This window comes from Trichechus manatus, unplaced genomic scaffold, assembly GCF_000243295.1.
Source record: "Trichechus manatus latirostris isolate Lorelei unplaced genomic scaffold, TriManLat1.0 scaffold00200, whole genome shotgun sequence".
In the NCBI taxonomy this organism is placed as follows: domain Eukaryota; kingdom Metazoa; phylum Chordata; class Mammalia; order Sirenia; family Trichechidae; genus Trichechus; species Trichechus manatus.
Window position 1 is genome coordinate 2,079,765 of NW_004444136.1, and position 17,394 is coordinate 2,097,158.

The window sequence follows — 17,394 nt, forward strand, 5'->3', positions numbered from 1 at the left end:
CAGTTTTCTCACTCCATTTGGTGCTTGGCTGAATTCTTTATCTCTTCATTTGATGTTTTAGGGTTTCAGGATTGTTGTTTTGTCTGTTCGGCTTAGTTTTTCGGATCTTTGCTGTGGAGGGACGGTGTGGTGCTTCTGCCTAGAGCGCCATTTTTCACAGGCAGGTTACTTTTAAAGGGGTTTACAAGTAGGGAGTTCATATAAGTTATGCTGGCAACATTCTTACTCATGCTATGCAGGCGCAGTGGTATTTACATATAACCTCCAAGCAAAAGCAGGATTCAGATGAAAGCTGGGGTGCGAGGGGAGCCCAGCAAAGGAAAGGATTTTTCAGTACAACACTGCAGGGGAGGAAGCCAGGTAAAGAACACAGCACTGTGGGGTCTCTGCCTCATTTTCATATACAGACGACTTTCCTTCTGGGTAAAATCTCTGTGTTTACATCATTCACTTTAGTATTGGGAGGTTTATCTTATTCTTGTGGATTTCTAGAACTCCTTTCTGTATTAGGGAGATAACCCCTCTGGGTAATTGTACCTACACGCCTGGAGCCTGTGCCTGAGGACAAGGGGTTCTGAGTAAGACTGATGACCATTCAAGAAAGGTTATGGACGCCCCCCTGACCCCCCCCCCACCTTTCCCCCCTCCCCCCCCCCAGGTAGTGCCAAGGGCAGGTCTCACATCAGAAGAGTCTGCATTTTCAGCTTTCCTATTTGATGTTTACTGTCACCTAGAGCAAGACAGCATCTCTAAGCTTTGGTTTTCCTGCCTGTAATATAAGGCTTATCACCCCCATCACTTTGGGTTATCATGGATCACACATCTAAAGAGTCTGCTACTGCATGGATTACACAGAGTCAGATCACTGAAGGCTCAGCCTTAATAAATACTGTGCAGCAGAAGGAAGCCGGGCAGTCACGGAGGGCTTGTCAAAAACCTAAATTGCTTAGAGAAACACCAAAAAGTGGTGTAACAGAGTACATTTATTGTGGGTAGATATGATTCGAATTGGGCAGTGTCACCCAAACATGTTGGGAAGGCTATCCTATTGGAAGAGGGGACAGTGAAAGTCAAAGCACAGGGCTGGTTACAGAAAGTCACCAAGGACATGCCATATATCCTAAAACAGCCTGTAGTCAGACCCTGGAGTTCTGTTTCTCAAAGATGGCTGCACATTCAAATTTTCCAAAGGAACCCAATGCCTAAGGCAAAACTCTCCTCTAAACTGCTCACTAAGCTATCATTTAACCTGAAGGTGACTCCAGGGAAGCAGTTCCCTGAAGGTTCAAAAGGACACCTCAGGGCAGACGGCCTGGGTGGGTCACCCCAATTCCATGAACGCAAATCTGGATTCCAGGAGAATCAAAATGATTTTGTCAGGCCTGAGAGACTTCCAGGTGCGGCTCCCCAGGCTGCATAGGAGGCTGTTTGTCTTTGGATTATGAACCACCAAGACAACTAGTTATCTTGGTCCAGAGTCAGTACCAGACCTCCAAAGGTCTGGTCCAAGTGTAAGATGATCCTACCTTATACAGATACCCAGGGAGCACCTACTGACTACTTGCTTTCTTTACCTTTTCCCTTTGGAGCAATGTATATGGCTTCACCAGGACCTTTTTCTTCTGTAGCTCCGGGGAGACTGTCACCAGTGTGACCAGCTTGGCCCCACTGCAGCCCAAAAAGGGCAAGAGACGGAAGGAGAAGGCTGATGTTCCTCCTGCAGTCCCGGCGAAAGGTAGGCAGCTGGCCAGCAATTACGGTGGAGGCCACCGTAATTGATCCTGGGTGTCTGGGTCTTGATCTGGGATCAGGATGGGGGCAATAGGTGGAGGACATGGCACCTGGTGATTATATAGTCTGAGACCCCTGCTAGATTCTGAATATATGGTGCGCAACCATCTCAGCCCTTCAGCCCTGTCCCTGGGTGGAGCCGGAGGTGTTATCATTGGCCCAGCAAGGCTTCAGCAGTAGAAAGGAGCAACAGCCACAGATTGAATCCAGTTGGTATTCCCTTTGAGCTATTAAAATGCTCTATCTGTGGCAGGGTGAGGGCAGGGGTGTCAGTACATCTTGGTCTATTCACATGAAAGAAGGCTGTCTGGTTTTGTAAAGTTGCAAACCTGGTATGTGGTTTACTTTGGATTTGTTGCATGGAGAAAATGAGGGTTACTCTGACTCCAGCGACCATTTAGAGAAATCTGAGTGAGGAAGATGGGTGTTTCTGCAGGAGGGCACTGCTCAGGAGAACTAAGGCTTGTCCACAGATGGTTCCTAAAATAACAGTGACCAATTTAGAAGCAGTTCATACCTCAAACAGTTTGAAATATAGTTGGGATTTCAGGAATTTCCCAGATGAACAATTCAATAACGAGACACAATAAATGCCATCCCTGAATTGTGGCTTCACGGAAAGCCCTCTAGGAACCTTTGGAGCCCTGTGGTGGTAAAGGCTGAGGCTGCTGTGGGAAGGAAGGGGCTGGAAGGCGTGGACATGCTAGGGAGGCATGGGAAGTGCAGATCTGGGGAAGGAAGGGAGCAGAGAACACACTCTGGGCCAGCGTTACGCTGCTTTATGGTCTCATTCAATCCAGAGTAGATTTTAAGCGACCCTATAGGACAGAGTAGAACTGCCCCATAGGGTTTCCAGGGAGTGGTTGGTGAATTCGAACTGCCGACCTTTTGGTTAGCAGCCGAGCTCTTAAGCACTGTGCCACCAGGACTCTGTTATCTTACAAAAAGTGAAAATGAGACCTAGAGACTTAAATGGTGGCGTGTGCTTTGAAGTGAGGTTGCCTGACTTTCAAGGTCAAGTTACAGTTCATCCAAGTACTGGATATATGACCTTGTGGGAAGAGCCTCGGTTTCCTCCTCTGTTAAATGGGCACACTGAGACCCTCCCTGATGACCTTCAAGGGCTCCTGTGAGGATCAAAGGTCAGTGCTATTGATGGTGTTAGTGTGCAACCAGGAGGGAGCCTCTCAGGGAAGGCCTGGCCTCAGCCCTTCCCCAGCCCTGACCTCTCTGTATCCACCAGTGCTTTTGCAGAGCGGGTCTGCTGACCTTGTTGAGAGGAGATGAAGACACATCAGGACTAGGGAGGACTGCCCTCTTGAGGGGCTGCTGATAGATGGGGTCAGACACGAGTTCTCCCATGGGGACAGATAGGGGCCTGCGAGCCTCCAGAGTCGGCCTGCCCATGGTGCATGGTGGTTGACAGTCCCGGGTGAGACACCCAAGGTAAAGACTTGACCTGTTTCCACAGCTCCAATAGTCACCACCTTCCATAAACCAAAGCTGCTGAAACCCCAGAGGAAAGTGATGCTGGTGAGTAACCATATTCTTTATTACTATTGACTCCAAGCCTTAAGCTCACTTTACAGTCCAAAGAGTGCCTTTATCAACTCAAAATATGATGGAAGTTCTTGGTTCTTTTATTCTAGAGCAAAGGCTTTCTCTCATCTCATCTGAAGTCAACTTTGGAGTCAGCTTTTCTCCATACTCAATTCCCATAGTGGCTTTTTTTTCTTAAATCTAAATGGAATTATTAATTATAAATGCTACTTTTAAAAAGAAAAAAAAAAAAGCTTTCCTCAGAAATGTATAATATATATATAAATTGCCCTGATAAGCACTCTGAAGAGACTGCAGAGAAACCTTTCAGAAAATATTTTTTGGCATTTTTATTTGTAAATAATTTTAGATTTACGGAAGCGTTGTAAAGACAGTTCAGAGCTCCCACTGGCCTTCACCCGGTTTCCCTGTGCTGACATCTTACATAACCATGGCGCATTTGTCAAAACCAAGACATTAACGTGGGGCGTTACTACTGCTGACTCTCCAGACTTCCTTCTGATTTCACCAGTTTCCACTCACGTCCTTTTCTCTTCCAGGGTCCACTTTGCGTCTAGTTGTCATGCCTCCTCACTGTCCTCCAGTCTGTGACATTTCCCTTTTTTTCATGACCTTGACACTCTTGAAAAGTAGTGCTCTTCATTGTATTCATTGTTCCTCCCTTCCAGACCCATCGTTTTTGGCCAACTACTCTGACTTATCCCAGCTGGAGGAGATACTTCTGACCCTGTTAATACCATCCTTGGCCTTGAAACTTGCTTTGGCCAATGCAATGTGAGAAGGGACCCATGCCATTTTGGAGCAGCAGCTTTGAGGGTCATTGTCTTGTTCTGCAATCACTCTGTCACGGCCAGGGAACTGCTTCAGACAAGGTCCACTCTTTCAGTCTGGGTCCCAAATGAAAACGACATGTAGTAGAGCTGAGATTGGCCTGCCATTGTCATCTTACAGAAGTGAGAATAGCCTTTATTTTTGTGAACTGCTAAGATCCTGAGGTTGTTTGTTATTGTAGCATAATCTACTGAGAACTAGCTAATGCAACGTATTTCTCCTACTACTTTGTGGCCTGTTTTATTTACAATCAAAACTTATAAATACAGTGAGGAAGTCTGACCAAAAGAGTAGACTAGTTTTGATGTCTCTGACCATGAAATCTGTAACTGATTGGCTGGGAAAGAGGAACCCTTTCTCACACATTCAGACTGAAAGTACTTATCTACCAGAATAGTGGTAGATCAACCCATCAGGGGTATTAAGGACTATGATTACAAAACATTGGCAGAAAGAAATAAAATTATCCATTAGCAAAAAAAAAAAAAAAAAGGTAGTGCTCAGGTATTTTGTAGAATGTCCCTTCTGCGATTTTTTCAGCACAAGAGTAGAGTGAGGGTGTGGATTTGGGGGAAGAACCGCACGGAGGAGCTATTCCCTTCTCATTGCATCACATGGAGGCACACCATGTCACTGTGTCTCATTAATGGGCACGATAATCTTGGTCTCCTGGTTAAAGCATGCCAGGTTTCTTCACTGTAGTTACTCTGTTTCCTTTTCTACACTTCGTTAGAACAATCACTAAGCCCAGACACACACTCAAGGAGAGGAGAATTAAGCTCCACCTCCTGAAGGGAGGAGCAGCAAAGAATCTGTGGACACATATTAAAACCACCACAGCAATTTTAGGAGGATACTTTAAGGCTATGCAAATATCCTGTTTCTCCTTAAATTTTCACGCACTAATTCTAGCATTCACCAGTGAAGCTTGCCTGCAGCAAGTATACAGCAGTGTGCTAATGGTGATTTTCTGTTTTCCTCACTCATTCTGCATTTATTATTTAGAATTTTTTTCTAAGGAAGAACTGCTGCTTTTCCCCACTTATAAATTCACTAATTTCTTTATATCAGTGTGTATGTATAGATATTTAATTAATTATGGATAATTAATTAATTCTTTGAGTTATAATCCAATTATATTGTGATTTGTTGCTTATATTGTTCAGCAGTTTATCATAATGTGGTGGTTTGCGCATTGCTGTGATGCCATTAGCTGTGCCACTGGTATTTCCAATACCAGCAGGGTCACTCATGGTGGACAAGTTTCAGTGGAGCTTCCAGACTGATGTGCACTAGGAAGAAAGGCCTGGCAATCTACTTCTAAAAGTTAGCCAATGAAAACCTTGTGGATCTGCAGTGCAATGGATTGCTTTTGTGTGGCCTTTCTCGCCATGGTCTTGTAACTCCCACCCAATCATTTGTGCAGATAAGGTAATTGTGGCCCACCAAGGGGATTGGTCAGTTCTGCCATCCTACTAGGCTTAAAAGAGAGCCAATTCCAGGGCAGAAGGGAGGCTCTCACCACCACCAAGGAAGAAGGGCCAACAGCGGAGTATGTCCTACGGACCTGGGATTCCTGCGCTTAGAAGCTTCTGGAACCAGGAGAGGGAGGGAAAGAGAGAGAGAGATGTAATGCAAAGACAGTGAGAAGCCGTGGCAGAGAAATGGCGACAGGAGAGGCTGGCAGGAGACAGCACAGTGGGCTTCCTGGCCCACGGAGCTGGAAAGCTGAGTGCTGGCGGAGTAGGGTGCCTCTGGGCACTTGGTGGAGCTAGGTTTGCGACCCATGGAGGCAGAGCTGAGCACCTTCAGGCTGAGGCTTACTGGCGGAGTACAGTGCCTCTTGGTACTTATCAGCAGAGGTGAAAGAGCTTTGTGTAACACTTTCCTGAGCAGGGCAGAGGCTGAGGGCCAAAGAGAGGCATGCCTGTGAGCACAGTTGGGAAGAGGCTGTGCTTATGGAAGAACTGAATCCTGTGCGTTCCTGAACCTGAATTGTAACCTGTTACTTCCTTATTAGCCCCATAACCATGAGTGTGGTCTGTGAGTTGTGTGGCCATTGCAATGAATTATCAAACCCAGCAGAGAAGTAGAGAGTGTTGTGGGAGGGATGGTTGGTGTCAGAATTGGTAAAGATGGCAGAGAGAGGAGGCTTGTCTAACCTCCAGCTCATAGTGTTACCGCAATAACGTGGATTAGAACCACCTGCCGCAATAGCCAATTTTGAGACGGGTGAGGTGAGCAGCAAGATGTTTATTATATATCGATATATAGGAGACGGAGGGGAATGGATTCCTCCAAAAAACCTGTCTCCCCCACTGGAGATCAGCTGAAGTCTTTTATAGGGACAGGATTATGGATCTTTTGTGGTAGTTTCCCCTTGAGGTGATGATGTCTTAGATGAGTTAACCTTCTACTGGTATTCTTAGAGGTTATCTGGTGACATCTTTGGGGATTATCTGGCGACATCCTGCTTTTTCTTGTCACAAGATGGATACTTTGTTTGGTTTTTCATTCTTAGATCATTATCACTTGTTTTCCACCCTCCAGGGAGGAACATCGGTTAATCTTAAACCTTTTGTAGAGACTGGAATGGGAGGGAAACATCAGGAGACAATGTGGCGGTTAGCAATGGAGAGTAAATAATAGTGAGCCGGGCCTATGCAGCCTCTTCCAATAGGAGTCAGCCTTGGGCTGTTGATCTTTATTCTCCTTCCTCCTTGCAAAGTTAGAGGAGGTCAGACAACTTCACCACCGTGACATTTTTACAGGATAACAACAGGGTATTTTCTGATTTAGTGCTGAAGATGAGCTCCTAGGTTGGAAGACACTCTGAATACAAGTGGCCATGACACGGACTCGAGCACACCAATGCTCATGAAGATGGTGCAGGACCAGGCAACATTTCCTTCTGTTACTAAGGTCTCCATGAGTTGGAGCGGACTCTACAGTAACAAACAGCAGCAGCAACAATTAATACAATACGGTGTTGGCGCAAGACTAAACAGACCAAAAGAACAGAATAGAGAACCCCAAACAGATCAACATACATACAGTCACTTGATTTATGACAACAGTGACCTTGCAGTGCTTTTAAGAAGGGGTTTTCTTTTTGGTATATGGTGATGGGTCAATTCGATGTCCACGTGAGAAAAATGATCCATGACCTCTGCTTCATACCACAAAGAAGAAATTATTAGGGATGGATCACAGCTTTAAGTATAAAAGGCAAAACAATAAAGCTTCTTGAAGATAGCATATCTTCATAACTTTGTGGTAGACAAAGACTTTTTAAACAAGACCCATAAAGCACCAACCATAAAGGCGGAGACTGAAAAACTAATTACATTAAAATTCAGAACTTCTATTCAATAAAAGATACTAATAAAAGAATGAAAAGGCAAGTCACAGGTGGGAAGGATATATCTGTTATACATATATCTGACAAAGTGTTCATATCTATCATATATAAACAGCACCTCCAAATCAATAAGAAATAAAAAAACAACACAATAAAAAATGGGCAAAGACTTAAACAGGCACTTAACACAATCTCCAATCAACAACTTTCTTTAGCCCACAGCCTCGTGAGCCCCACCTCTCATTTATCCATTAAACAACAATCAGGTGCTTGTCTATTATCTACAAAATGCTGTCTTAAGCAGTTCTTGGCCACTTTTAAACAGACTGGATTCAACAGACATTGCAAAAATTACTCTGGTCCCAGTAGCAAGTTGTTGTTGATTCTTTTGTTTGTGCGTCTGTTTGATCTGGCATGCTTCTCTGGTTGGAGACTCGGCATAGGAAGTGCTCCATTTTCACAGAAAGTGAATCGGGGCAGTTACATGCATTTCACCACCACCCATCTGTCAGTTTGTCGTACTGTGGGAGCTTCTGTGTTGCTATCATGCTGGAAGCTATGCCACCGGTATTTGAAATACAGCAGGGTCACCGATAGTAGGCAAGTTTCAGCGGAGCTTCCAGACTAAGACTAGGAACAAAGGACTGGTAATTTACTTCTGAAAATTAGCCAATGAAAATATGCTGGCAGTTGTGAGGCTGACACAGGACTGGGCAACGTTATACGTAGGTTGCCATGAGTCAGAGTTGACTTGATGACAGCTGACAACAACATACGTATTTCAAAAAGATTCTTTTGTGTGTGTATGCAGAAATAGTCCCAATAACATTTCTTTCAACACCAATTGCTCCTTAAGATGTGGAGAAACAAACTTTTTTATACCAAATTTCCAGACACAGTCCATTTAGAAGCCAGTATATACCTGTAACAGTGCACAGTGAAGAAAAGAGCTGACCTCAACTGGGCCTCTGTTCTGACGAGCAGTTTAGAGTCAAAAATATCAGGCCTAGCATCCGCAGGTTTTGGAGAATATCAAGATTTATTTTCCCAAGAGGCCAGCACTGACCTCGGTTTCAATTTGTTCGATATTTATCTCCCAGATCAATAAGTCTTGATGGTAGCTGAAACTAAAGTCGATAGCTGCTTGTTGACTCACAGACCTTGGTGGATAGTTTAGAAACTAACTTGGAAGCATCTTTTCTTTGGAGCCTGGTTTACATGATAATTCTGTACTTGTTCCATTTTGTCACAATCTCTGTAGCATGGGGCTTCCTGAGGTGGTCACAGGCTACCCCCTTTCCAGAATGATGCCGAGACACGCCTACCCTACCAAACCAACCTGCCTACCTCCACTAACGCATTGATTGGGAAAGGCCGAGAGGACAGGAAGGAGCTGATGGAAAGAACGTGCCTGACTGAGCCCCTCCCGTGCACCAGCCTCCCTGCTGGGTGCTCTGAGGCTCACACTCCCTCACGCATCTCCAGTGCACACACCAACTCCTGGGTGCAACCCCAGGGTCCTCGGGCAAAAGTGACAGGCGTGCATCTTCGTGTTATCACACCCAAGGCATTACCAAAGGAAAACCTTTCCTTATGTTTCCAAGATAACACAGCATTTGGCGAAAAGTATGTGTACAAGGCCTTGGTGGTTCAGTGATAGAATTCTCACCTTCTGGGCAGGAGACCCAGGTTCTATCTCTGGTCAGTGCAGCTCATGCTCAGCCACCACCCATCTGTCAGTGGAGGCTGGCGTGCTGCGCTGATGCTGAACAGGTTTCAGCGGAGCTTCCAGACTAAGATGGACTAGGAGGAAAGGCTTGGAGGTCTACTTCTGATAACCAGTCAGTGAAAACCCATGGATCACATTGATGCGATCTGCAACTAATCATGGGGATGGCACAGGACGGGGCAGCATTTTGTTCCTTGTGCCTGGGGTCCCCATGAGTCTGGGGTTGACTCAGCAGCAGCTAACAACATATGTGCCAGAGATTAACAATGGTAGGAAAGTTAAAAAAGAAAGAGGACACAGGAAGAAAAAACAAACTAATGAACACAAAAAGCCTTTTGTACATTTTATAATCAAAGTATCCAAACTCCCACCCCCATTTTTAACAAAACAACCCAGCGCAACAACCTGCATTCACAGTTGTGCTGATCAGGTAACGAGGCCACACTGACCCCACAAGCTCTTTCTGGCTGTCTAGCAAAGCTACCAGTTTGTCCGCTAACATCAAACGTTTACTGAAACCAAAAACCGAACCCGTTGCCGTCGAGATGATTCTGACTTATAGCAACCCTGTAGGACAGAGTAGAACTGCCCCATAGGGTTTCCAAGGAGTGCTTGTTGGATTCAAACTGCCGACCTTTTGGCTAGCAGCCATAGCTCTTAACCACTACACCACCAGGGTTTCCTTAAATGTTTCTAGTTCATCATTATTTCAATAAATCAGTGGGTCTTAATCTTTGGTTGGGAGGCAGGGCTTCCACAAACACTGAAAATGCTTCCTGCAGCAGATGGCCTACACAGCTTTCCTTTCAATTGGGGGCGAAGGGTGGGTGCTGGCTCACAGACCCTCTGAAGCCTTCCAAGGAGCCCAGTCTCCTCCCCTGTGTTCCCTGCCCTGCAGCAGAGCTTCTGGGACCTCTGAGCTAGTGTACACACTTCCAGAAAAAGCTGTCATTGCTTCCTTGTTTCTGAGGAACCCAAGAAAGCCTGAGCACGTTTGATTCGTTTTTATTGCATTGGGTCAGTTATTGATTTAGAGACTGAGTGGAAGGGGAGAACAGGTGCTATGATGTGGAAGCAGAACCTCAGTGTTTAAAGAAGAATGGAGAGACGATCATGACTGTCTTCAGAGCTGGCAGGAGGGTTGTCAGAGTGAGCTGAATGAGAAGCGGGTGCAGCCCTTAGGGCAGTCACTTTGTACACTCTGCCATGCCTGAGCTCGGTCAGGGCCCTCCTCACAAAGGGTCCTTCAGCAGGCCACCTGAATTCCTCACCTTCTGTAATTAAGTCACTGGGACAGTTGGAAGGGTCAGGCCACCCCAGCTCTCCAAGGAGAAAATAGTCTCCTGTGAGCAGGTGACTGAAGACATTGAAAAATCAGGAACATCATGGGCTTAATTACCACAAGCTCCCCAGTGGGTCTCATATCCTGTCTCTCCCCCATCTATCCTCCGCATTGCTGCCTAGGGATTTTTCTAAAACACAATTCCAACCATGTCATTTCCCTGCTTAACATACTCTAATGGTTCCCCCTTGCCTCCAGGATGAAGTACTTCCTGTGAGTGGCATCCAGGCCTGCACTGTGTCTCCCAAGACCTTTTTGAGCCTCGTAACTCCTCTCTCCCACACGCTCTCCATTCCACTCGTACCCCATGGCGGGGAGGGGGGTCTTCCTACGAGCACTGGCTCCAAGATTTAGCTCACCATCACCTTCCTTTCAAGACCCCCTGCTTCTCCAGCCTCTCCTTCTCCACAGATCTAGGTTTGCCCAGACATCACAGCCATGCCCCTTTGCATCAGCAATGCTTGCACTGCCAGCTCTCACAGGCACTTTCATTAACCTGTGGTGTCTGCCCCTCTGTGGTGTTATGCTGCTGAGCACGCCTCCTTTCTCTGTTACCTGCCATCACACCAGCTGACTGCTTTTCCTCCTGGCTCCTGTTCTTCTCCAGACTTAGGCTCCCTTCTCTTCTTTTATCTGCTTTCTGTGCTGGCTTTCTCTGGGATTCTCCCCTCCCTGAACACATACCCTGAGAGAGTCAACACTCACAGGTGCAATAACTACCTGTACAGCCCGGTGATCCTCAAACCTGGGGTTAAGCCAGTTCCAGGCCGGCTGACCATTGATGAGACCCCACCCCTGGAGATGTCAAGGCGCCTCACATTCACCACGATACACACTGAACTCATTGCCCTCCCCGAAACCTACCTCACCTGGGCTATTCCTGTCTCAGGGACTGGCAGTTCCATCAGGTGTGCGTTCTTCTCCCTCATCCCAAGTCCACTGGCCATTTGCCAGCCACTTGCCACTGAGTCAGACTCATGGCGACCCCATTTGCTGCAGAGTAGAACTATACTCCATAAGGTTTTCAGGTCTGTGACCTTTTGGAAGCAGATCACCAGGCCTTTCTTCTGAGGCTCCACTGGGTGGGTTTAGTACTCATGCGCTTAACCATTTGTGCGCCACCCAGAACTTCTCACTGGTTTCTTACTTCCCAGTATTCCTCAGGTGTATCCCTTTTCTCCTACATCCCTGCCACAGCTTGCTATAGGATCATCACCCCTGGGCCAGTGGAATAGAACTTTCTTGGACACCAACTGAAAGGACAATCCTGACGATGCATGGACCTGGTTCCTATGAGGCAGAGATCAAAAAAAACTCCATTCTTCAACTTCTCCACCATTTCTGACACCAGCCGTTCCCCCCACAGCACTCTTACTCTATTGGGGGTGATAATTCATTGGACGGGTCACAGAGAACTTATGAAAACCATGTAACTGCAATAACGACTTTAATAACAGAAGCATATAAACAGAAACAAAGATATGCAAAGAACTAGGTTTGGGAGGAGTCCCAGCATGGGGCCACAATGTCTACAAGGAGACCTCTTACCCTTTCTGAAAACTAATGTTCATTCTCAACCATCAGGAAACTTTCACACAGGAAGCTCAATGAACGTCACTTGGTGGGCTTGGCTATTTGTTGCTCCTCCCAGCTCTCGGCCAGGGTTGTCTTTACATTCTGCTGCCACTGTCTGGGTACCGTCAGCTGCCTCTAACTCCATCGCAGGTTTACTAGGCCTGGGCAGGTCACAGCACAGGGACATGGTGTCCAAAGGATGCACTCTCATAGACCAAGAAGCCTCTTAGTCTCTATGTTCTAGAGTTATCAGACACGAGGAGGCCCCCTAGCCAATCCGTGTAAAGGTCAGCTACTGAGCAGGGCCCCCCAGCCAATCCGTGTAAAGGTCAGACTGGACGAGGCCCACCACCCAGTCCTGATAAAGGTCAACTACTGGGTGGGGCTCCCCCAGCCAATATGGGTAAAGGTCAGTTCCTGGGTGCGGCTCCTCAGCTAATCCGGGTAAAGGGCAGAGTAGGTGGTGCTTCCCAGCCAATCCAGGTAAAGGTTAGTTACCAGACAGGACCCCTAGCCAATCCCAGTAAGGATTACTGGGTGGGGCCATGAGCCAGGACCAAAAGGCCAAATTGCTTTTTTCAGTAAGGTAACTTCACATCCCACACAGCTGTCTCATCTGGTGCCTCTCCTGGGCTCCCAGGGCCCCTGGCCTTACCTGTATTTCAGCACTTTCTTCTCTGCGTTGAGGTCATGTTTACCTGCTTGACTTGACTGTCTTCCACCAGAAACATTTACAAAATAACTTCTACATTTTTAATACTATAAAAGTCATACATCTTAGAAAATTTAAATAATACAGACAGTGGGAACTGGTTTTAAAGTCATCCAGGACCAGTTTTATTTATCACTGTGTCCTCAGTAGGGAACCTGGAGTAATGCAGAGTGCCAGCTCAGCCAGAGTTAGTCGTGTGAATAAACAAATGCGGGGGTTTCTGATTGGAGCTCTAAGTTCTCACTACTCCAGGTGTGATCCGTGGCCCAGCAGCGTGGACATCACCTGGGAGCTTGTTAGAAATGAGAGTCTCAGGCCCCACCCTGGACCGACTGAATTTGTTGGTGTTGTTAGCGGCTGTTGAGTTGACTCCAATTCATGGCAACATTTTATACAACAGAACAAAACGTTACCTGGTCCTGCATCATCCTTATAATTGCCAACATGTTCCAGTCCATCGTGTCAATCCATCTCAACAAGGGTCTCCCTCACCCTTGTTGGCCCTCTACTTTATCAAACATGATGTCCTCCATTGCAATCGATCCTTCTTGATGACGTGTCCAAAGTGAGTGAGTTGGACAGTGTTCTGTTGTGATCCATAAGGGTTTCACTGGCTAATTTTCAAAAGTAGGCTTCTAGGTCTTTGTTCCTAGTCTGTCTTAGTCTGGAAGCTCCGCTGAAACCTGGGTTGATGTTGTAAGGACACAGAGTCATGGCCACCCACTCTGCTGACATGCTGCTGCTTAAATATTAGTAAGAGCATTCAGCCCAACAGAGAGAGTGGTGGTTTTCTTATTTATCAACAAACATTAAACATGGGAATCTGCTTCTCGAAAGTATTGTGACTCTCCTTCATTCCTAAAAACCTCATGCCCATCTCAGAGGGTGTAGTTCTGCCTCTTGATCTCCTAGCACACCTCACAGGTAGAGAATTCTGAGATGGGGGATCCTTTCAAGTGTCAATGAAGTCCACAGTAAACCTGCCTTCCTGTATGGAAACCCGAAGATAAGGGCACTCAAAACAGAAAGGAAGCAGTTTATCTCATCGTAGTTCAGAGGCACCTGCCTTATGAACCTGCCTGCCCACCTCTGTGCTCAGGCACTGAATTGGAGCCCAGGACTGGGGTACCTCCTCCTGAGCTGCTTTTGTCTGGTGTTGAGGAAGCCACATCCCCCAGCTCTGTTTTCCCTGTGGAGAATGCACCACACTGCCAGGGATGAAAAGAGTTTTACTCTGATCAGTAGCACAAAAGGGCTTTGAAACACATTAGACACTAGTGATAGAATTCTGAGAGGTTTTAATAGTAACCCAAATCCCAACAAAATTATTTCCAGAGGACATGCATTTCAGGTTTCTTGAAGGATGTTTATAATAAGCCGGAGAATTTCTCTTGTTGTTGTTAATGTGCCAGGACTGGTTTCAGTTAAATTTTACGTGAAAAGGATATATTAACCTGCATAAAATATGTTCATAATCTCGATTTAAAATTAAAAAGGAAAAAACACACACACAAAAACACAACCACGTGTACAATATATTGCCCCCAAGTAAAAGCCTTGGGAAAAAAACAAAAAATGTGCTTGTACCATGCTTGTACCATTTTTAGAGAGATGAAAACTCTATGCTCCCCTTGGCGCACATGCACAGCCCATTATTGTCACGGGGAGTTATGTGTGCAGACTGGAGGGAAGAATTGATGCCGAGGCTTCAGAAGGGGCGAGAGGAGGAAAGACACAAGTCGTTTGGTTTCTGGTTCTTCCTCCAGTCTAGAGAGCAGGCGGCCGCACTGTCCTCGGGCTGTGTGTCTTTGGGGAGGCGAGATCTGCCCTCCCCAAAGGCGGAAGTGTGTTGACCTGAAAAAAGTCCGGCCATTTCCCACAGAGGTCACACGGTGGGTCTCCAGTCCCTCTGTTGTCTTGCTATATTCACAAAGAGCTGTTAGGTTCTCTCTTGCTGTTTCTCAGCTGCTTCAGAGCCAACAGAGATGATTGAGGCGTGGGTGGTTTCTGTTAAAGATGGGTCAGGTGAAGTGGTTACTTTCGGGAAGTCTTGTAATTAAGACTGGCTACCACATTAAGTATTTCTTTGCTGTTGTTAGCTGCCGTTGAATCGGTTCCAACTTCGGGTGACCCCATGCACAACGGAATGAAGTGCTGCCTGGTTTGCACCATCTCCATGATCAGCTGCAGGTTAGACTGTTGTGATCTATAGGGTTTTCATTGGATGATATTCCAAAGTAGATCATGAGGCCTTTCTAGTCCGTCTTAGTCTGGAAGCTCTGCTGAAATGTGCTCAGCATCATTGCAACACACAAGTCTCCACTGACAGATGAGTGGTGGCTGCACATGGGGTGCATTGGTCAGGACAGAGCCTGGGTCTTCCACATGGAAGGTGAGAGTCCTACCACTGAACCACCACTGCCCCCAAGCACGCCTTAGGACCCCCTTTGGGAGATGATGGGAGTTCTCTAGAAGTGTTGCAGAGGGGTCTGCCTCACCTTCTGCTAGAAGAGGGGTGTGGTTCTGTGTTTGGAGGAGGAAGGTGACTCTGTAACTGAGCACTGTGTGTGGGTCACTCTGCTTCCATGCATCATTGGTCCATCCCCATCGCTTTTCTATCTTTTCACTTACTCATTCCTTGAGCATTTATGCAGTGGCCACAGGCAGTGTGTTAGATGCTGGGGAGACAGAAGGTTGGTGTCACCCAACAAAAGTGGACACATGGCAGACAAGTGAGCTGGGCTGGAGAATGGTCCAGGCTTAAAGTCAGGCCTGAGTTCCACCATGCCCAGCCCCAGCCCCAGCCCGAGCCCCAGAGGTGACTACAACTGGGGGCACAGGCCCGCCTTGCCCCAGGGGTCCTTGTGTGCTGCTCTGAGAACACAGACACTGGGGGTAGTGAGGCTCTGGAAGGCCCTGTTGCCCTCTGTGCACAGTGGGCGCCCAAGGAGCTGGCACTAACTTTCCAGCTCAGCCTGGCTCATTTGCTGCCTTTATCCGAAGCTTTGTTGCTGTGATTGTTGCTCTGCTGGGGATTTTTTTTTTTTTTTTTAACTTTTCACTCTATTTTATTTTTGTAATCTCATGAAACAATATCATTTGTGCTCACATTTGATTTTTTTTAAAGCCTATTTCATTTAAAATCTCCATTTTGAGCATAGAGTACTTTAGAGTTGTTATTAAAAGACTTTTTCAATCGCAGAGAATTCTAGAAACTAAGTGCCATTTGGGGAAAAAAAATAGTCCACATATCTAACATCAGGCTAGATATCCAAAATATCAGGAAGAAAGTTTCTATGTAAAATTCTGAGATCATAACAAACTAACGATGTGTTTCAGGGGATGGTTTTCCTAGCCCAATTCTGTCTAATTTATTATTACAGCTTCCTAAAGCTAAGTTTATGAATTGCAAAGAAAAAGCACATGTGATGACCACTTATTGGCAGAGCTAAAAGAGGTCTGTAACACTTGCCTGGCAGGGCAGAGGCCGAGGGACCAGAGAGCTGTGTGCCTCTGGGCACGGCTGTAAAGAGACTGTCCTAATGGAAGAACTGTGTCCTGAGTGTTCCTGAACCTGAACTGTAACCTGTTACTTCCCTAACAAACCCCGTAATTGTGAGTATTGTCTGTGAGTTCTGTGTGGCCACTGAAATGAGTTATCGAACCCAGCAGAGAGAGTTCCGTGGGAAGGTGGTTGGTGTCAGAATCTGTGAAGATGTCAGAGAGAGGAAGCGTCTGATCTCCACCTCATAGGAGTCAACCTTGGGCTGTTGATCTTGATTCTCCTTCCCCCATGTGAAGTTAGAGGAGGTCAGACACTGCCACCATGCTATTTTTACAGTGTGACCAGGGATTATGGTTAATCCATTTCTCTGTACCTGAGGTCCCTAAAAATGGGGACAGTTTTATGCAGGATGTTTACACACTGAATGTTTCACTAACAATATATCAGGTACATCTTTCTATGTCAGTACATTGAGATCTGCCCTGTTCTTTTTTTTTTTAATTTTTTTTTATAGTACTTTAGATGAAAGCTTACAGAAAAAATCATTTCCCATTAAATAGTACACATAGTGTTTTATGACATTGGTTAACAACCCCACAACATGTCAACACGCTTCCTTCTCGACCTTCAGTTCCTTATCACCAGCTTTCCTGTCCCCTCCTGCCTTCTAGTCCTTGTCCTGGACTGTTGTGCTCCATTAGTCTCATTTTGTTTTATGATCCTGTCTAATCTTTGGCTGAAGGGTGAACCTCGGGAGTGACTTCATTACTGAGCTAAAAGGGTGTCTGAGGGCCATACTCTTGGGGTTTCTCCAGTCTCTGTCAGGCCAGTAAGTCTGATCTTTTTTTTGTGAGTTAAAATTTTGTTCTACAGTTTTCTCCAGCTCTGTCTGGAACCCTCTGTTGTGATCCCTGTCAGAGCAGTCAGTGATGGTAGCCAGGTACCATCTAGTTGTACTGGACTCAGTCTGGTGGAGGCTGTAATAGTT

At 46.2% G+C, this 17,394-nt stretch overlaps 1 protein-coding gene across 1 annotated transcript in view; it reads left to right on the forward strand.

Annotated features, from left to right (window-relative positions):
* The window catches only part of VSTM4 (V-set and transmembrane domain containing 4), a 117,979-nt gene that overhangs the window by 87,027 nt on the left and 13,558 nt on the right, over nucleotides 1-17,394 (forward strand). The window contains exons 7-8 of the mRNA XM_012558949.1: nucleotides 1,629-1,735; nucleotides 3,263-3,324. Of these exons, the coding sequence (XP_012414403.1) occupies nucleotides 1,629-1,735; nucleotides 3,263-3,324 (169 nt within the window). The remainder of the gene's footprint in view (nucleotides 1-1,628; nucleotides 1,736-3,262; nucleotides 3,325-17,394) is intronic.